The sequence below is a fragment of the Hylobates moloch genome, unplaced genomic scaffold (assembly GCF_009828535.3).
Source record: "Hylobates moloch isolate HMO894 unplaced genomic scaffold, HMol_V3 SCAFFOLD_6, whole genome shotgun sequence".
Classification (NCBI taxonomy): Eukaryota; Metazoa; Chordata; class Mammalia; order Primates; family Hylobatidae; genus Hylobates; species Hylobates moloch.
In genome coordinates, this window is record NW_026652281.1 from 103,287,195 (window position 1) to 103,308,273 (window position 21,079).

The following is a 21,079-nucleotide window of genomic DNA, read 5'->3' on the forward strand; positions in this document are numbered from 1 at the left end:
CCAAAGTAACCTGCAAGGCTTGTTCAGACACAGATAGCTGGATTCCAGAGATTCAGTAGGTTTGGAGTAGGGCCTGAGAATTTAGATTTCTTTTTGTTTGTTTGTTTTTGAGACAGTCTTACTCTGTCACTCAAGCTGGAGTGCATGTTTACTGCTCACTGCAGCCTCTATCTCCTGGGCTCAAGCAATCCTTCTGCCTCAGCCTCCCAAGTAGCTGGGACCACAGTCATGTGCCACCATGCCTGGCTAATTTTTAAACTTTTTTGTAGAGACGGGATCCCACTGTGTTGCCCAGCTGAGAATTCAGTTTCTAACAAGCTCCCAGGTGATGCTGCTGCTGGTGGAGCATACCAAGAACCAGAAAAAAAGCAAGCTTGTTGCCAAAGAACCCTGGGGTTTTCTCTTTCTTCCTGTATAGCTTGGAAATGGTCTCTGTGGGGAACCCTAAAATTCAGGAAGAGGACTGAGAGCCTCCAGAGCTCTGGCTCTGGACACACCTCACCTTTCCAGCACGCATTCAAGCCACAAGGGATGGCAAGGAGTCAAGTGACCATAGCGGCTTGCTTCCCCTTGAACCAACTTGCTGCTAAAGTGTTGACTTAGGTCTATTTCTGAATTCAATCTGGGAGCCACCATCTGACCTCCCAAGTATTTGGTGACCAATGAATGAATAACTCCAATGTCACACATCCTCAGAGAGAGCTCTCTGGAAGAAACAAACAATAAGGCCAAAACTTACTTGCTCCAAATTGACAACCAGACAGACTGAAGTTCTTTCTCACTTCAATGAACATTTATCCTTCCCCACCCACTGGGCCAGAGGTGACAGACACCTTCATATGACATTCCTCAGAATGAGGGAAGAGATAAGTAGCAGACCCTGAGGTTTGCCACCATGGCAGTGGTCAGGAAGAGTGGAGGACAACCTCATGGCACCAGTTCCTCGACCTAGAGATCTTTGGCTGCATCAAAGAGACACTTGGCTCCTATCACCTCACATAAAACAGTTACTCAGTCAAGTAAGTATATGCTAGTTGAATTGTGACTGTGTCTTCTGTCATCTACCTTGTAATGTGTGTTATTTCTAGTTGCCTCAATTGGACTATAAAATCTGAAGGCAGGGAGGGGTCCAATCTAACACAGCTTTGAATGTCCAAAATGACATCAGGACAGTGACTGGCACACAGGAGGCATTAAAAAAATAATTGAGGCCGGGTGTGGTGGCTCATGCCTGTAATCTCAGCACTTTGGGAGGCCAAGGCAGGTGGATCACCTGAGGTCAAGAGTTCGAGACCAGCCTGGGCAACATGACAAAACCCCATCTGTACTAAAAATACAAAAATTAGCTGGGCATGGTGGCACATGCCTGTAGTCCTGGCTACTTGCAAAGCCGAGGCAGGAGTATCACTTGAACCTGGGAGGTGGAGGTTGCAGTGAGCTGAGATTGCACCAATGCACACTCCAGCCTGGGCAACAGAGCGAGACTCCATCTAAAAAATAAAATAATAATAATAATTTTTAAAAAATGCTGGGCATGGTGGCTCACACCTGTAACCCCAGCACTTTGGGAGGCTGAGGCAGATGGATCACCTGAGGTCAGGAGTTTGAGACCAGCCTGGTCAACGTGGTGAAACCTGTCTCTACTAAAAATACAAAAATTAGCTGGGTGTGGTGGCAGGCACTTGTAATCCAGCTACTCGGGAGGCTGAGTCAGGACAATCACTTGAACCCCGGAGGCGAAGGTTGCAGTGAGCCGGGATTGCGCCATTGCACTCCAGCCTGGGCAACAAGAGCGAAACTCTGTCTCAAAATAAAATAAAAATTACTGGCTGAATGTTTACTGGTTTGTTTACTTAGTAAACTAGGTTCTGATTTATATTAGATAAAGAGAAGAAGTTGACTCCAGTTGACTGGAAAGAGAAGGCCAATGGGAACTGTAGGAGAACAGCTCAGCAGGCCATGCCCAGTCAGGGGCAGGAGGTTACCAAGCCCAAAACTTCCCAAGGGAGTGGAGATGTCACGTAAGCAGGCTGTCGACGGATCCTGTCAGGGAAGCCCAATGCTGGCAGAGCCTTCCTGTCCTCCGGCAATACAAGACTGCAGTTTGGCAGGAAGGGTGTGTGCTCACTATAGTCAAATGCTGACAAAACATGGGAAATGGTAGCCTTGCTACACAGCCTCTCCTTCCTGTGGTGCTGTGTGCCCCAGAAATGGGAGAACAAACACACTAGTCACAACCAATTCCCCGCCACCCAGGGCTCTGATCTCTAACTTCACAGAGGCAAACTTTACGTTGCCTGAGATGCAACCATCTCCAGCCCCTTGATGGCTGTCTCTTAGAGTATTTCCTTAATTTCTGTTCAGGGATTTATAGATGGGAGGTAGGTTAGGCTATGTCTTTTTTCATGCCTTCCCCAAGCACTGCTTCAGGGACAAGTGATGTCCCAGAGTTCTCCTCCCTGCAGATGCAAGCCCAGGAAGGAGAGCTCAGAGGAGAGGAGTGACCCTCAGAGGACTGCCCAGAGGGAGACATGATCTGCCCCTGCTGTGGCCTGCCGGGCGTACCTAGAGCCTTCACGGATATCTGCCGGGTGAGTGGAGGGGGGATGCTGATGCACACCAGATCCACATCTTGATGCAGCAAGATGTCATCAGTCCGGCTGGTGTAGAAGGCGATGTTCATCTCCTCAGCAAGCTGCTTCGCCTCCTCCTCAGTCTTCCCCCACAGGGCCTCAACAGTGAACCCTTCTGCCCTCAGCAGCGGGACCAGAACTCGGGCGGAGCTGCCAGTCCCAAACACGCCCACTCCTGGCAGCATCTTCATCCCGGCCTCTCTCTTTACCAACTCATCTCCTCACAAGAGCCTCCGGCATGGATATGATCTTCCAAATGTCCTGGTCAGACATGGCTCCTAGAATAGCAAGCATTACACTGGTTATTACTGGAGAGGACACATAGCTGAGGCTACTTTCTTTTTTTTTGAGATGGAGTCTCTCGCTCTGTCACCCAGGCTGGAGTGCAGTGGTGCGAAGGCTACTTTCAAATACAGAAGTAACAAGTTCTCTGCCAGAAAAGCACAAATGAGGGCCGGGCGCGGTGGCTCACACTTGTAATCCCAGCACTTTGGGAGGCCGAGGCAGGCGGATCACGAGGTCAGGAGATCGAGACCACGGTGAAACCCCGTCTCTACTAAAAATACAAAAAATTAGCCAGGCGTGGTGGTGGGCGCCTGTAGTCCCAGCTACTCAGAGAGGCTGAGGCAGGAGAATGGTGTGAACCCAGGAGGCGGAGCTTGCAGTGAGCCGAGATTGCGCCACTGCACTCCAGCCTGGGCAACAGAGCAAGACTCTGTCTCAAAAAAAAAAAAAAAAGAAAAAAAAAAGAAAAGCACAAATGAAATATGGCTCAAGGCCAGGCATGGTGGCTCATGCACGCCTGTAACCCCAGCATTTCAGGAGGCCGAGGTGGGAAGATCACTTGAGACCAGGAGTTTGAGAGTAGCCTGGGCAACATGGCGAGATGTCATCTCTATTAAAAAATATATATTAAAAAATAGCTGGATATGGTGGCATGCGCTTGTTGTAGTCCTAGCTACCTGGGACGCTGAGGTGAAACGATCACATGAACCTAGGGGTTCACAACTGTAGTGAGCTATGATTGTGCTACTGCACTCCAGCCTGGGCAACAGTGCAAGACCTTGTCTCAAAAGAAAAAAGAAATACTGTTCCAAGATGAAAAACTGCAGAATCTTCTTCTTCCATGGAGACTGAAGGATAGGAGGAAAAACAGAAAATGAATAAAGTTAAGTTTAAATCTCTGTTCTGCTACTTAACTTTCTGTGTAACCCTGGTTAAAAGATTCAACCTTCAGGGCCTTAAATGTATAATAAGGGGAGTGATTGATCTTTAAGGTTCCTTCTTGCTATAAAAGTTCACGATTCTATATATGACAAAGAAAAAGAAGAGTGGAGGCCAGGCACAGTGGCTCACACCTATAATCCCAGCACTTTGGGAGGCCAAGGCGGGCAGATCACCTGTGGTAAGGAGTTCAAAACCAGCCGGGTCAACATGGCCAAACCCCATCTCTACTACAAATACAAAAAAAAAAAAAAAACTAGCCAGGTGTGGTGGCAGAGGCCTGTAATCCCAGCTATTCAGGAAGCTGAGGAAGGAAAATCATTTGAACCCAGGAGGCAGAGATTGCAGTGAGCCAAGATCACACCACTGCACTCCAGCCTGGGCGACAAGAGTGAGACTCGAGCACGGAAGGAAGGAGGGAAGGAAGGAAGGGAGGGAGGGAGGGAGGCTCATGCCTGTAATCTCAGCACTTTGGGAGGCTGAGGTGGGCGGATCTCTTGAGGTCAGGAGTTCGAGACCAGCTTGGCCAACGTGGTGAAACCCTGTCTCTACCAAAAATATAAAAAATTAGCCGGGTGTGGTGGTGCAAGCCTGTACTCCCAGCTACTCGAGGGGCTGAGGCAGAAGAATCACTTGAACCTGGGAGGTGAAAGTTGCAGTGATCCGAGATTGTGCCACTGCACTCCAGCGTGTGTGACAGAATGAGACTCCATCTCAAAAAAAAAGAAAAAGAATGGAAAACAAAAACCAGTTCAAGAGGAAAGTGAAAGAACTAACTGCTATACAGATTAAGTATAATTAAAATTTTTATGGTAGCAAACATAGGAAAATGCTCACTAGAAAAAAAATATCAAAAAACTTTTTTTATGAAACTGGCTAAAAGAAAAAGTATGCTTAAAAAGATTTTATTAGGCCGGGTGCGGTGGCTCACACCTGTAATCCCAGCACTTTGGGAGGCCGAGGTGGGCGGATCACGAGGTCAGGAGATAGAGACCATCCTCACTAACACGGTGAAACCCCGTCTCTACTAAAAAATACAAAAAATTAGCCAGTCGTGGTGGTGGGCACCTGTAGTCCCAGCTATTCGGGAGGCTGAGGCAGGAGAATGGCGTGAACCCGGGAGGCGGAGCTTGCAGTGAGCCGAGATCGCGCCAGTGCACTCCAGCCTGGGTGACAAAGCTAGACTCCATCTCAAAAAAAAAAAAAAAAAGAAAAGAAAAAAGATTTTATTGGGCTGGGTGTGGTGGCTCATGTCTGCAATCTCAGCACTTTGGGGGGCCAAAGCAGGAGGATTGCTTGAGATCAATAATTCAAGATCAGCACAAGCAACGTAGTGAGACACCCATCTTTACTAAAAAAAAAAAAAAAAAAAAAAAAAAAAAATTAGCCTGGCATGGTAGCACATGCCTATAGTCCCAGCTATTTGGGAGGCTGAGGTAGGAGGATCGCTTGAGCCCAGGAGTCAAGACTGCAGTGAGCTATGGCAGTGCCACTACACTCTAGCCTGGGCTATAGAGTGAGACTGTCTCAAAAAAAGAAAAAAGGTTTTTTTGTATACAGATATTTACTATAGCACTGGCTATCATAGTGAAAAACTGGGAGACAATCTAGATGTCCAATACAAGTAATGGGTTAGATAAAGAATGCTGTGGGCGGCCGGGCGCGGTAGCTCACGCTTGTAATCCCAGCACTTTGGGAGGCCGAGGCGGGCGGATCACGAGGTCAGGAGATCGAGACCACGGTGAAACCCCGTCTCTACTAAAAATACAAAAAAATTAGCCGGGCGTGGTGGCGGGCGCCTGTAGTCCCAGCTACTTGGAGAGGCTGAGGCAGGAGAATGGCGTGAACCCAGGAGGTGGAGCTTGCAGTGAGCCGAGATTGCACCACTGCACTCCAGCCTGGGCGACAGAGCGAGACTCCGTCTCGAAAAAAAAAAGAATGCTGTGGAGCTACTGAAAACCATAAAGTAGAACGCCCTCAATAACCTGAAAGACATTCACCACATTGTCACTGAAAGGGGAAAACATACACTATCAGAAGTATGGGTTTTTTTTTAAAAAGCACACAAAATAAGTATAATAGGTATGAGTATATATATGGACATCTGTAATGTATCTATAAAAATATCTCTATTCAATGCTGTAGAAGGACTAGTCAATGCTGTAGATGGACTAGAATACTCCTGAATTTATTGATTGCTGAGGTTGATGGGATTATGAATGATTTTTATTCTTTTCAATTTTTGAACTTTGCCAAATTTTCTGAGACATGATTAGGTCTTGTAGAGTTTTTCTTCTGATCACAAGGGTTATACAATAGAGAACAAAACCAAACCAAAGTCCTTTGCTTGGGATCAATGTCATGTGGGAAAACCAAGATGAGATGTAGGTGTGCTCAGAATATCAGGGTTCCCCATCCAACATTTCCCTCAGCTAAACCAGCAGTTCCCCACTCCGTATTAGCATCACTGGTAACCCTAGACACACTGAAACAGACAAGAGTGATGTGGGCCACATCACCGTCATTTTCTTTTTCTCTTTTTAAACTTTAATGTAATTTTTAAAATTGTGGTACAATATACATAAAATTTACTTTTTTTTTTTTTTTTGAGACAGAGTCTCGCTCTGTCGCCCAGGCTGGAGTGCAGTGGCACAGTCTCGGCTCACTGCAAGCTCTGCCTCCCAGGTTCACGCCATTCTCCCGCCTCAGCCTCCCAAGTAGCTGGGACTACAGACGCCCCCCCCACCACGCCCAGCTAATTTTTTTTTTTGTATTTTTAATAGAGACGGGGTTTCACCGTGTTAGCCAGGATGGTCTTGATCTCCTGACCTTGTGATCCGCCTGCCTCGGCCTCCCAAAGTGCTGGGATTACAGGCGTGAGCCACTGTGCCCGGCCTACTTTTTGTTTTTTTTTTTAAAGACAGAGTCTCACTCTGTCGCCCAGGCTGGAGTGCAGTGGCGCAATCTTGGCTTACTGCAAACTCCCCCTCCTGGTTTCGAGCGATTCTCCTGCCTCAGCCACATGAGTAGCTGGGATTACAAGTGTGTGCCATCACCCCTGGCTAATTTTTGTATTTTTGGTAGTGATGAGGCTTCGCCATGTTGGCCAGGCTGGTCTCGAACTCCTGAGCTCAAGCGACCTACTCACCTTGGCCTCCCAAACTGCTGGGATTACAGGCGTGAGCCACCATGCCCAGATCTTAGCTATTTTTAAGTATATACATCAGTGGTATTAAATACATTTACAGCTGGGCATGATGGCTCATGCCTGTAATCCCAGCACTTTGGGAAGCCAAGGTGGGTGGATCACCTGAGGTGAGGAGTTTGAGACCAGCCTGACCAACATCGTGAAACCCCATCTCTACTAAAAATACAAAAATTAGCCGGGCGTGGTGGTGTGTGCCTGTAATTCCAGCTACTTGGGAGGTGGAGACAGGAGAATTGCTGGAACCCGGGAGGCAGAGGTCGCAGTGAGCCGAGATCAAGCCACTGCACTCCAGCCTGGGCGATAGAGCAAGACTCTGTCTCAAATAAAATAAAATAAAATAAATAAGTAAATAAATAAATACATACATTTACATTGTTGTGTAACCATCACCACCACCCTGGTGATGGTTACTTCTGGAACTCTTTTCACCTTGCAAAACTAAAAACTCATTAAACAATACCCATTATTCCCATTAAATAACTTCCCATTCCCACTACCCCCGCCCCAGCCCCTAGCAACCATCATTCTGCTTTGTCTCTATGAATTTGACTACTTTAGATACCTCATCTAAGTGAAATCATGCATTATTTGGGCTTTTGTGACTGGCTTATTTCAGTTAGCATAATGTCTTCAAGGTTCACCCTTACAAACCTTGTAGCATATGTCAGGACTTCCTTCCTTTTCAAGGTTGAGTAATATGCCATTGTATGGCTGATCCATTCCTCTATCAATGGACACCTGGGTTGCTTCCATGTTTTAGCTACTGTGAATAATACTGATATGAACATAGTGTACAAATATCTCGTCTAGACTCTGCTTTCATTTGTTTGGGGCATATACCCAGAAGTGGAATTGCCGGATCATGGTAATTAGATTTTTAATTTTCTGAGGAACCACCATACTGTTTTCCACAGTGGCTGTACCATTTTACATTCCCTCCAACAGTGTGCAAGCCTTCTGATTTCTCCACGTCCTCATCAACCCTAGTTATTTTCTGGCGTTTTTTGTTGGTTAGCCGTTCTGATGGATGTGAGGTGACCATTATTCACTTTTTTTTTTTTTTTTTTTTGAGACAGAGTCTTGCTCTGTCACCCAGGCTGGAGTGGAGTGGCATTGGTCTTGAACTCCTGACTTCAAGTGATCTGCCCGCCTTGGCTGCCCAAAGTGCTAGGATTTCAGGCGTGAGCCACCACACCTGGCCTCATCGTTCACTTTTATCATTCACTTTTAAAGCCCCTCAGGTGATCCTAGTGTGCAGCCACCAGCTGAGAACCTCTGAACTATGTTTAACGAATATGAAAAATTATCTACATTTGGAGCCATAACAAAATGTCCTGTTTGTCATATGTACACTTTCCTGAACCTTCTCACCCTCTGTACTATGATTAAAAGCACAAATCTGTCATTAAGAGGGAAAAATCTCTAACACAACTATTTTAACTTCTATGCATTACCTTCAGTAACATCATTTTACCAACAATTTTATAAACACCATACGGTCCCTTTACCAATTACATTTATTGATTCTTTTTTGAGATGGAGTCTCACTCTGTCATCCAGGCTGGAGTGCAGTGGCACAATCTCAGCTCACTGCAACCTCCGCCTCCTGGGTTCAAACGATTCTCATGCCTTAGCCTCCCAAGTAACTGGGACTGCAGGTACGTGTCATCATGCCCAGCTAATTTTTTTATTTTTTATTTATTTTTATTTTATTATTATTATTATTTTTTGAGATGGAGTCTCGCTCTGTCACCCAGGCTGGAGTGCAGTGGCGCGATCTTGGCTCACTGCAAGCTCCGCCTCCTGGGTTCACGCCATTCTCCTGCCTCAGCCTCCCAAGTAGCTGGGACTACAGGCGCCCGCCACCGCGCCCGGCTAATTTTTTTTGTATTTTTAGTAGAGACGGAGTTTCACCGTGGTCTCGATCTCCTGACCTCGTGATCCACCCGCCTCGGCCTCCCAAAGTGCTGGGATTACAGGCGTGAGCCACCGCGCCCGGCCATTTTTTTATTTTTTAGTAGAGATGGGGTTTCACCATGTTGGCCAGGCTGGTCTTAAACTCCTGACCTCAGGTGATCCATCTGCCTTAGCCTCCCAAAGTGCTGGGATCACAGGTGTGAGCCACTGTGCCTGGACTACCAATTACCTTTAAAAAGCTAACTACTCCTGATCTTGGTCACTATCACAATTTTTATTTTGAGACAGATTCTTGCTCTGTTGCCCAGGCTGAAGTGCAATGGCTTGATCATGGCTCACTGCAGACTCAACCTCACAGGCTCAAGGGATCCTCCCACCTCAGCCTCCCGAGTAGCTGGGATTACAGGTGCACACCACTGTGCCTGGCTAATTTTTGCATTTTTTGTAGAGACAGGGTTTCACTATGTCACCCAGGCTGGTCGCGAACTCCTGGCCTCAAGTGATCTGCCCACCCTGGCCTCCCAAAGTGCTAGGATTACAGGAGCAAGTCACACTGTGCCTAGACAAAAAAAAAAAAAATTAAGACTCTGCGGCAGGTCCCTCTGCATAGCACAGCTTCTGCTTTCTTTGAGATGACCAACTCCTGGAACTCCTCTCTATCCTGCATCTTCCCCCCTCTGTAAATCTTTTCTTACTGTACCCTCCTAGGAGCTCCTCCCTCTGGACCTTCTATATACTTGCAATAGGAACTAAACTTACTCCTCTTTTGTGTCCTCAGGGCCACAAACATAGCAGGCCCTCCACTGATTAGTGAATGAATAAATTAATGAACTCACTGCGCTCAGTAAAGTGTTTTCTGGATGCGCCTACTCACTGGTGTCACCAGCTTCTCATGGCCACATTCGTCCATGAAACACCAAAGTTACCCTCTGAAAACATACTGGAGGTTCTATCCTCACGTGCTGCTGATAGTGATACAGAATCGTACAGCTGTTCTGAATAAGAAGTAATCTGGCCTTATTTATAATTAAAACTATGCATTTTATGACTCACAAATTCTACTTGTGTGTGTGTATGTGTGTTCCCAAAGAAATTCTCATAGGGATCCATTGATAAGGGATACAAAGATATTTGCCACATCATGTCTGAGGTGCAGAGTTGGAGACAATCTGGGGATCAGAAGTGGGCAGCTAAAGTGTGGGGGATGTACCCACTGGGGTTCTCTGCAAGTTAGAAACAATACTAGATGAATACAGTCACATGAATGAACTTGGTAAAAAAAAAAAAAAAAAGAAAACATAGCGAGCTCTAATACATTATTTATATAAACTAAAAATACACACACAGGCTGAGTGCAGTGGCTCACGCCTGTAATTCCAGCAATCTGGGAGGCAGAGGTGGGCGGATCACCTGAGGTCAGGAGTTCACAACCAGCCTGATCAACATGGCAAAACCCCGTCTATACTAAAAAATAAAAAAATTAGCTGGGTGTGATTGTGCATGCCTGTAGTCCCAGCTACTCAGGAGGCTGAGGCAGGAGAATTGTTTGAACCCGGGAAGCAGAGGTTGCAGTGAGCTAATGCCACTGCACTCCAGCTTGGGTGACAGAGCAAGAAGACTCTTGTCTCAAACAAAACAAAACAAAACAAAACAAAAACACACACATACAAACAAAAATGCTTCATAGGAACTTATACAAACAAAAGGATACATACTAAATACATTTATAGGGGATAGGGAAACCAGAGTAGAGAAAGGGATAAAGGGGAATAATTTAAAAAAAAAAAAAAAAAAAAAAAAGGCCGGGCATGGTGGCTCATGCCTGTAATCTCAGCTCTTTGGGAGGCCGAGGAGGACGAATCACAAGGTCAGGAGATCGAGACCATCCTGGCTAACATGGTGAAACCCCGTCTCTACTAAAAATACAAAAACAAAATTATCCAGGCGTGATGGCGGGCACCTGTAGTCCCAGCTACTCGGGAGGCTGAGGCAAGAGAATGGCGTGAACCCAGGAGGCAGAGCTTGCAGTGAGCCGAGATCGTGCCACTGCACTCCAGCCTGGGCGACAGATTGAGACTCCATCTCAAAAACAAAAAAAAAAAGGAAAATGTCGTTCTAAAAGGAATCCTTCCTCACTTTTTAAATAAAAAGCTTGCATTTCAAACACAAAGTGACAGATATATGTACCTCTGGTCCTACTAATGGGACACCAGCACAAGCTCTCTGATCTAGCCAAATCCAGGGAGTAGTAGCATTGCATCTGCATATTTGGCCCAGAACCACTTATAACTCAGACAAAGACCCTTATTTCAAATTAGCCACCACACCTGGCTTTTTTTTTTTTGACACAGAGTCTCACTCTATCACCCAGGCTAGAGTCCAGTGGTGCAATCTCGACTCACTGCAACCTCCGCCTCCTGGGTTCAAGTAAGTGGCTGGGACTATAGGTGCGTGTCATCACGCCCTGCTAATCATACCTGGCTAATTTTTTGTATTTTTTGTAGAGACAGGGTTCTATCATGTTGCCCAGGCTGGTCTCAAACTCCTGGGCTCAAGCAATCCTCCTGCCTTGGCCTCCCAAATTGCTGGGATTACAGGCATGAGCCATGGTGCCTGGCTAGAATCTTTTTTGGGAAGTGGAAAAATGTACATTACAGAATTTACCATTTTAAACCATTTCTAGGTGTACAGTTCAGTGCACTAATACATTCGTATTGTGCAACCATCACCAACATCCACCTCCAGGACTTCATCATTCCATACTGAAACTCTGTACCCAGCCAAAATTAACCATTTTAAAGTGAACAATTCAGTGGTCGCTGGGTGCAATGCCTCATGCCTGTAATTCCAGCACTTTGGGAGGCTGAGGTGGGAGGATTACTTGTGCCCAGGAGTTTCAGGCTATAGTGGGTTATGATCATGCCATTGCATTCCAGCCTGGGTGATAGAGCAAGACCCTGTCTCAAAAAAAAACTCCAAAAAACAAACCCCCACAATCCAGTGGCATTTAGGACATACTTTGTCTCAAAAAAAAAAAAAAAGTATGCCAGAGTCTTGCTCTATCACCCAGGCTGGAATGCAGTGGTGTGATCTTGGTGCACTGCAACTTCCATCTCCTGAGCTCTGAGGCTGAGGCGATTCTCCTGCCTCAGCCTCCTGATTAGCTGGGATTACAGGCACACGCCATCACACCTGGCTAATTTTTTTGTATTTTTAGTAGAGACAGGGTTTCACCATGTTTGCCAGGCTGGTCTCAAACTCCTGACCTCAGGTGATCCGCTTGCCTGGGCCTCCGGAAGTCCTGGGACTACAGGCATGAGCCACTGAGCCTGGCCTAATTTTTTATTTTTTGTAGAGATGAGGTCTCGCTGTGTTACCTAGGCTGGTCTCAAACTCTAGCCTCAAACTCCTGGCCTCAAGCGATCCTCTCAGCTCAGCCTCCCAAGGTGGTGGGATTATAAGTGTGAGCCACTGAGCCTGGCTTTTTAATAAAAAAGTTTTTTTTTTTAAATTTTAATATAGAGACAGCATCTTACTATGTTCCCCAGGCTGGTCTTAAATTCCTGGCTTCAAGTGATCCTCCCACCTTGGCCACCCAAAGCACTGGGATTATAGGCATGAGACACCACAGCTGGCGAAATTGTTTTCTTAATTTCATTTTCAAGCCCAGCATCTCTTTTGCTCCTAATGTAGATGCAAGTATACTGGACTACGAAAATGTCTACAGTAGGGGATGGTTTGTCAGCATTAACCAGTATAACATCTTGTACTGCTCAGTTCTATCTGAAGTATACCTGTTCCTTTGTGAACCACTAAATTACACGACTTGGGCTGCCTCTAACTCCAGATCCCTGCCAATTTCATGCCTCCTGTCTCCACTCTCTGTGACTGTGAAGCTTGGCTTGCCTCCTGTACTCTCACTGGGGTTCTGCTTTATTTTAACCATCTTTCTTTCTTTCTGATGGTAAACAGTGTCTGTGGCCACTCAGTCACCTTGCTTTCCTTTTCTACTTTCTCCATCTCTCTTTCTTTTTTTTTTTTGAGACGGATTCTCACTCTGTCGCCTAGGCTGGAGTGTAATGATGCAATCTCGGCTCACTGCAACCTTTGCCGCTCCAGTTCAAGCGACTCTCCCTGCCTCAGCCTCCCAAGTAGCTGGGGTTACAGGCACATGCCACCATACCCAGATAATTTTTTTATTTTTAGTAGAGACAGGGTTTCACCATGTTGGCCAGGCTGGTCTCAAACTCCTGACCTCAGGTGATCCACCCGCCTTGACCTCCCAAAGTGCTGGGATTACAGGCATGAGCCACTGAGCCTGGCTACCATCTCTCTCTTTTCTCCTTGCTAATTCTGCCCCTACAGGCTTCTCTACTGGTTTTCTTAGAAAACAGGTCAAGCACACAGTTATCTTCTACAATTTTCATGTCCTGGACTCCCTTCAGCTATTCTGGTCACTGTCTGCTTTTACAGGTGTCTTGGTTATTTACAGGTTATGGCTATTATAGGAGCTTGACAGTGTCAAGTATGCAGCATTAGGTAAGTAGTGAGATTCTACTTAAGTTGTTTTGTTTTTTTTTTTTTTTTGAGACGGAGTCTCATCTCTGTCACCCAGGCTGGAGTGCCGTGGCATGATCTTGGCCCACTGCAACCTCAGCCTCCTGGGTTCAAGCGATTCTCCTGTCTCGGTCTCCCGAGTAGCTGGGATTACAGGCATGCGCCACCATACCTGGCTAATTTTTGTATTTTTAGTAGAGATAGGGTTTCACTATGTTGGCCAGGCTGGTCTCAAACTCCTGACCTCAGGTGATCCTCCTGCCTCGGCCTCCCAAAGTGCTAAGATTACAGGCATGAGCCACTGTGCCCAGCCAAATTTTGTTGGTCATTAATTACCAACTGTTACAGGGCTAAGGGAGTGAGACACAGTCCAAGTATTCTGTAAATTCATGCCCAGGGCACACCTCCTCCACTCTCACACCGTGTTCCTTCTCACTCTAGTTGTATTTGGGTATACATAGGGAATATATGTACCCACTACATAGGGAATCTTTTTTTTTTTTTTTTTTTTGAGACGGAGTTTCGCTCTTTTTGCCCAGGCTGGAGTGGTGCAATGGCACGATCTTGGCTCACTGCAACCTCCACCTCCCAGGTTCAAGCGATTCTCCTGCCTGAGCCTTCCAAGTAGCTGTGATTACAGGAGCCCGCCACCATGCCTGGCTAATTTTTTGTATTTTTAGTAGAGACAGGGTTTCACCATGTTGGCCAGGATGGTCCCGATCTCTTGACCTTGTGATCTGCCCACCTCGGCCTCCCAAAGTGCTAGGATTACAGGCGTGAGCCACCGCGCCCGGCTGGGAATCTTTTTTTTTTTTTTTTAAATGATCTATTACGTATCTATGACCGAATTACATGTCTCCTCTTCAAAAGCTGTGTAGGAATATGAGGATGATAATTTTGAGCCAATATGAAGTGAAAAATATATGTAAGTATCGGTAGCTTAAAACAACAGAATGGACTAGAATTTTTTTTTTTTTTTTTGAGACAGAGTCTCGCTCTGTCGCCCAGGCTGGAGTGCAGTGGCGCGATCTTGGCTCACTGCAAGCTCTGCCTCCCGGATTCACGCCATTCTTCTGCCTCAGCCTCCCGAGTAGCTGGGACTACAGGCAACCACCAACACGCCTGGCTAATTTTTTGTATTTTCAGTAAAGACGGGGTTTCACCATGTTAGCCAGGATGGTTTGGATCTCCTGACCTCGTGATCTGCCTACCTCGGTCTCCCAAAGTGCTGGGATTATAGGCGTGAGCCACTGCGCCTGGCCGAAAAATTTTTAATAACCTGTTTTATTGCCACTGACTCAAAAGGAAGCTTCATCAACACCCATAAAGGGGTATTGGCTGGCCCCCGAGGAAGCCAGATGGCATGAAGGCAGGCAGCCTTGCTGACTATGTATTTCCTGCCCAAGCAGGCAGAGCTGGTTTTCCTTGTTTATTTCAGTGGCTACCCTTTCTCACCCCTAAAATGTCCCCACTCTTTGTCTTTAACATCCTTGCACATATCCTTCACATGCCTCCAAAGATCTCCACAAACTCAGTCCTGCCAAGGCCACATGCATTTCCCATCACCACATGCTGGTCAGGAATGAAGTGTGCCTTGGCAGGACAGGCTATATACAATTTGACAAGGCCTTGCCTGGGTTCAAATCCTGGCTCTGTCACTTACCAGCTGGGTGACCTCGGGTAAGTCCCTTAGTCACTCTGTATCTCCATTTCCTCATCTGTAAAATGGAGAAATTTTATGTACCTCACAGGGAATTTAAGGATTGAGTTAATATTTGTAAAATACCTATAATTGGGCCTGGCCAATTAGATATGAGTCAGTACATAGGGAATCTTTTTCTGAAAAAAAGATATCTATTAACTATCTGTGACTGACTTAAATGTCTCTTCTTCAAAAGTTGGGTAGAAATGAGGGTCATAATTCTGACCTAATATGAAGTGAGTATAATAGGGCAGCCAGTGTTTAGTCTGTCCCTAGGTCCATGCAACCCTGTTGTACAGATGAGAAAATATGCTCCAAGAGGCGAGGTAACTCTCCCAGAGTTCTATGCCTGGCTGTGTGCATGACCTGCTACAACCAGCATGAAACCTTGAGCAGGTTACTTCACTTCTCTGAGCCTCTATAAAAACAAGAAAGAAAAACAGTCATTTTGTAACATGTGCATGTGTGGAGCAACTCTTCTTCCATCCTTCCTCATGAGTGTGAGCCAGGGAAGTTCCTTCCACTGTCTGCTCTGGGGGTGACTGTTTGCCTCTGATCCACTGTTCAAAACGAATACTAATCTGGTCATATGTCTCACCTTTTCTGAGGAGCTAACGAGGGAGCTGTGGGACATAAAAAGATGAAAAGTCCTAATTTCAGGGGTGACAAGTCAGCAAGGTGAGTAGGAGCCAGAACTGGTGGCATACATAAAGTGTTAATCTCAGGAGTTTGGACTTTGACAGGTGGGTGTGCTCGGTACTCTTGGTCTGCTCCTCCTTCCCTACCTGATCCTCTCTGCCCTGCTTTTTGTCTCTGGAGTCAGAAGGTCAGTCTCTAAAGCCCTGGGCTCCAGGTCCTCTGGCTTCCATCTGAGTCCAGCCAAGGGAAAGAACCAGGAAGAGATCAGCGAGCAGGAAGAAAGGCCAAGGTGTTTATTTTCTGCCTTCTCTCCCTGCCAGGATGTGGTTCTGGCAGAGCTGTGTTCCCTAACCAAGGTCACAGCTCCTTTGGAGGACCCCTCTCTCCCAAGACCATAGCTTTTGCTGGGTTCCAGTGACACATCCCCACTCTGTCATTGCACCTAGGGTGGGGACACTACCTTGCCAGTCCCTGGGTGCTCCACCATCCCTTGTATATTTCCTTTACTACTCACACAATTGTGAATAATCCCTTCATTAAAGAGTTTTTAATTAACCCTTTGAGTACACTGACTGTTTCCTGCCTAGACCTTGACTAATGTAGGTAAGCAATAAGAACCATTGAATTTTTTTTCTTTTTCTTTTTTTCTTTGAGATGGAGTCTTGCTGTCACCCAGGCTGGAATGCAGTGGAATGATCTTGGCTCATTGCAACCTCTGCTTCCCAGGTTCAAGCAATTCTCCTGCCTCAGCTTCCTGAGCAGCTGGGATTACAGGTGTGCACCACCATGCCCAGCTAATTTTTGCATTTTTAGTAGAGACAGGGTTTCCCCATATTGGCCAGGCTGGTCTCGAACTCCTGACCTCTGGTGATCTGCCCACCTCGGCCTCCCAAAGTGTTGGGATTACAGGCGTGAGCCACTGTGCCCGGCCTGAACTTTTTTTCTTTAATTTGGCAGAAAGACGTAGGTAGGATAGAGTTTAGGAGACATTAGACACAGAGAACCAGTTAGGATATCAAGTAAGACATAAGGAGGGTCTAATGGAGTGAATGAAATGGAACAGACAGTTATCACTAGGATTTGGGATTATCAGGTGGTGGGAGAGCCAAAAAAATAAATAAATAACTGAACTATAGACCAATACCTCTCATAAACTTAGGCACAAAAATCCTCAACAAAATATTAGCAAATTAAATATAGCAATGTGGCCAGGCGCGGTGGCTCATGCCTGTAATCCCAGCACTTTGGGAGGCCAAGGCGGGTGGATCATGAGGTTAGGAGATCGAGACCATCCTGGCTGACATGGTGAAACCCCGTCTCTACTAAAAATACAAAAAGTTAGCCAGGCGTGATGGCAGGCACCTGTAGTCCCAGGTACCCAGGAGGCTGAGGCAGCAGAATCGCTGGAACCAGAGAGTCAGAGGCTGCAGTGAGCTGAGATCGTGCCACTGGCACTCCAGCCTGGGCGACAGAGCAAGACTTCGTCTCTAAAAAACAAAACAAAACAAAAATAAATAAAAATTAAAAAAAAAATACACCATGACCAAGAGGGGTTTAATCTCAGGAATGCAAGGCTGGCTCAACATTCTAAAATCAACTACTATTGGATAGGAGAATGTGGGGTTTTTTTGTTTGTTAGTTTGATTTGAGACAGAGTCTCACTCTGTCACCCAGACTGGAATGCAGTGGCGCGATCTCGGCTTACTGCAACCTCTGCCTCCTGGGTTCAGGTGATTCTCGTGCCTCAGCCACCCGAGTAGCTGGGACCACAGATGTGTACCCCACGCCTGGCTAATTTTTGTATATTTTGTAGAGAAGGGGTTTTGCCATGTTGGCCAGGCTGGTCTCAAACTCCTGGCCTCAAGCGATCCACCAGCCTCAGCCTCCCAAAGTGCTAGGATAACAAGAGCAAGCCACCGCGCCCAGCCTGGATAGCAAAATGTTTAACTGAAAAAGAAAAAAAAAGGCCAGGTGCAGTGGCTTATCTGTAATCCCAGCATTTTGGGAGGCCAAGGCAGGTGGACTGCTTGAGGCCAGGAGTTCAAGACCAGCCTGGTGAACATGGTGAAACCCTACAAAAAAAGCCAAGTGCAGTGGCACACACCTGTGGCTACTCAGGAGGCTGAGGTGGGAGGAACATTTGAGCCTGGGAGGTGGAGGTTGCAGTGAGCCATGTTTGCACCACTACACTTCAGCCTGGGCAACAAGAGCATGACCCTGCCTCAAAAAAATAAAAACTAGGCCAGGCGCGGTGGCTCACGCCTATAATCCCAGCACTTTGGGAGGCCAAGGTGGGCAGATTGCCTGAGCTCAGGAGTTTGTGACCAGCCTGGGCAACAAGGTAAAACCCCATCTCTACTAAAATACAAAAAAATTAGCCGGTCATGGCAGCATGCGCCTGTAGTCTCAGCTACTTGGGAGGCTGAAGCAGGAGAACTGCTTGAACCCAGGAAACACAGGTTGCAGTGAGCTGAGATCACGCCACTGCACTCCAGCCTGGGCAACAGAGTGAGACTCTGTCTCGAAAAAAAATTAAATTAAATTAAAAAAATAAAATCAACTACTATAACTTACCATATCAGTAGTCATTAGACAGCATTAATTAGAAATACAAATTAAGGCCGGGCGCGGTGGCTCACCTGAGGTCAGGAGTTTGACACCAGCCTGGCCAACATGGTGAAACCCTGTCTCTACTAAAAATACAAAAATTAGCCAGGCATGGTGGTGGGTGCCTGTAAACCCAGCTGCTTGGAAGGGTGAGGCAGGAGAACTGCTTGAAGTCAGGAGGTAGAGGTTGCAGTGAACTGAAATTGTGCCACTGCACTCCAGCCTGGGTGACAGAGCAAGACTCCGTCTCAAAAAAACAAAAACAAAACAAAAAAACAAACAAAAAAACAAATTAAGGCTGGGTTCAGTGGCTCATGCCTGTAATCCCAGCACTTTGGGAGGCCGAGGCGGGCGGGTCATCCGAGATCAGGAGTTCGAGACCAGCCTGGCCAACATGGTGAAACCCCGTTCCTACTAGAAAAAAAAAAAACATCAGCCAGGCGTGGTGGTGCACGCCTGTAATCCCAGCTACTCAGGAGGCTGAGGCAGGAGAATCACTTGAACCCAGGAGGCAGAGATTGTAGTGAGCCGAGATTGTGCCACTGTACTCCACTCCAGCCCGGGTGACAGAGTGAGACTCTGTCTCAAAAAAAAAAAAAAAAAAGAAAAGAAATACAAATTAAAACTTATTAAATACACATTACAATGTCTGAAATTCAGGAAACCTGATATCAAATACTGGCAAGGGTAGGAAGCAACTATTCATTATTGGTGAAAATGTAAAATAATACAGCCACTTTGGAAAAGTTTGCCATCTTATAAAGCTAAATAGATACCTATCACACAACCTAGCAATCCTACTTCTAGGTTTAGTACTTATCAAGAGAAATGAAAACTTATATTCACACAAAACCTCTATGTGAATGTCTACAGCAGCTTTATTCATAATTGCCACATCTTGTAATCAACATAAATATCCTTCAATTGGAGAACAGATAAACAGTAGTATATCAACGCCAATGGATACTACTCAGCAATAGAAAGAACATACTACGGATGTATGCCACAATGAACAAATCTCAAATGCATTCTGCTAACTGAAAGATGCCCTACTCAAAGGCACCATACTGTGTGATCCCATTTAAATGCCATAATGGAAAAGCAAAACTATAGGGACAAAGAGTAGATCAGTGGTTGTCAAAGGTTGGAACTAGGGCTAAGTGTAGACAACAAAGGGGCACAGAGGAATTTTTGCGGGGTGATGAAACTTCTGTATCTTGTCTAGGGTGGTAATTACGTGACAGCATTTGTCAAAACTGATAGCACAGAATATACAGAAAAAGGATAAACTTCACTGTTCTGTAAATTATACTTCAATAAATGTGACTGACCCCACTTAAAAAAAAAAAAAAAAGACCCTGAAGTTCTAAGTGACTGAGAAACTGCAGTGTCCTTAAGAGAAACATGGAACCCAAAAAGCCCGACTGTTGAGACTTTGGTGTGGAGGCTGAGATTTGTGAATTGTTTTTTCCCAGACTGCCCGAACATCATCTTACCTTCTGTGTATCTAGTCTGTAGAGCCCCAGCTTCTGCCAAACTAGAGGCCACAACCCACTGCCTATCACAGGGGTGGGAGAAATCCAATCTGATAACTGTTTTTGTAAATAGCTTTATGGGTATGACAGAACACAGTCATACCCATTTGTTTACCTACTCCTTTATTTATGGTTGCTTTTGTACCACCAATAACAGAGTAGGTACAACAGAAGCCATACGGCCCACACAGCTTAAAATATTTAAAATTTGGAGGCCGGTGGGGTAGCTCACACCTATAATCTCAGCATTTTGAGAGGTTGAGGCAGGCAGATTGCTTGAGGCTAGGAGTTCGAGACCAACATGTGAAATACTGTCTCTACTAAAAATACACAAATTAGCCAGGCTTCGGGGTGTTCACCTGTAATCCTAGCTACTCAGGAGGCAGAGGCAGAAGAATCACTTGAACCTGGGAGGCGGAGGTTGCAGTGAACAGAGATCATGTCACTGCACTCCAGCCTGGGCAACAGAGTGACTCTGTCTTAAAAAAAAAAAAAAAAAAAAGTATCCAGGCGCGGTGGCTCACGCCTGTAATCCCAGCACTTTGGGAGGCCACGGCGGGCGGATCACGAGGTCAGGAGATCCAGACCATCCTGGCTAACACGGTGAGACCCCATCTCTACTAAAAGTACAAAAAAATTAGCCGAGCGTGGTGGCCGGCACCTGTAGTCCCAGCTACTCAGGAGGCTGAGGCAGAAGAATGGTGTGAACCTGGGAGGCAGAGCTTGCAGTGAGCCGAGATGGCACCACTGCACTCCAGCCTGGGTGACAGAGTCAGACTCTGTCTCAAAAAAAAAAAAAAAAAAAAATTTACAATTTGGCCCTTTACAGAAAAGATTGGCTGACCCCTGTCCTACGCTCTGTTATAAGGCCCAGGAACTCCAAGTGACACAGTATTGTCATGAAGGTAGCCAGGATTTTTTTTTTTTTTTTAGATGGAGTCTTGCTCTGTTGCCCAGTCTGGAGCACGGTGGCACCATCTGAGCTCACTACAACCTCTGCCTCCTGGGTTCAAGTGATTCTCCTGCCTCAACCTCCTGAGTAGCTGGGATCATAGGT

The 21,079-nt window shown here is 46.2% G+C and overlaps 1 protein-coding gene across 1 annotated transcript in view; it reads right to left on the reverse strand.

Annotated features, from left to right (window-relative positions):
- GFOD2 (Gfo/Idh/MocA-like oxidoreductase domain containing 2) overlaps positions 1-21,079 on the reverse strand; it is a 53,320-nt gene that overhangs the window by 8,642 nt on the left and 23,599 nt on the right. Inside the window, exon 2 of the mRNA XM_032157682.2 lies at positions 2,566-2,911. Coding sequence (XP_032013573.1) covers positions 2,566-2,824 — 259 coding nt within the window. The 5' untranslated portion in view covers positions 2,825-2,911. The remainder of the gene's footprint in view (positions 1-2,565; positions 2,912-21,079) is intronic.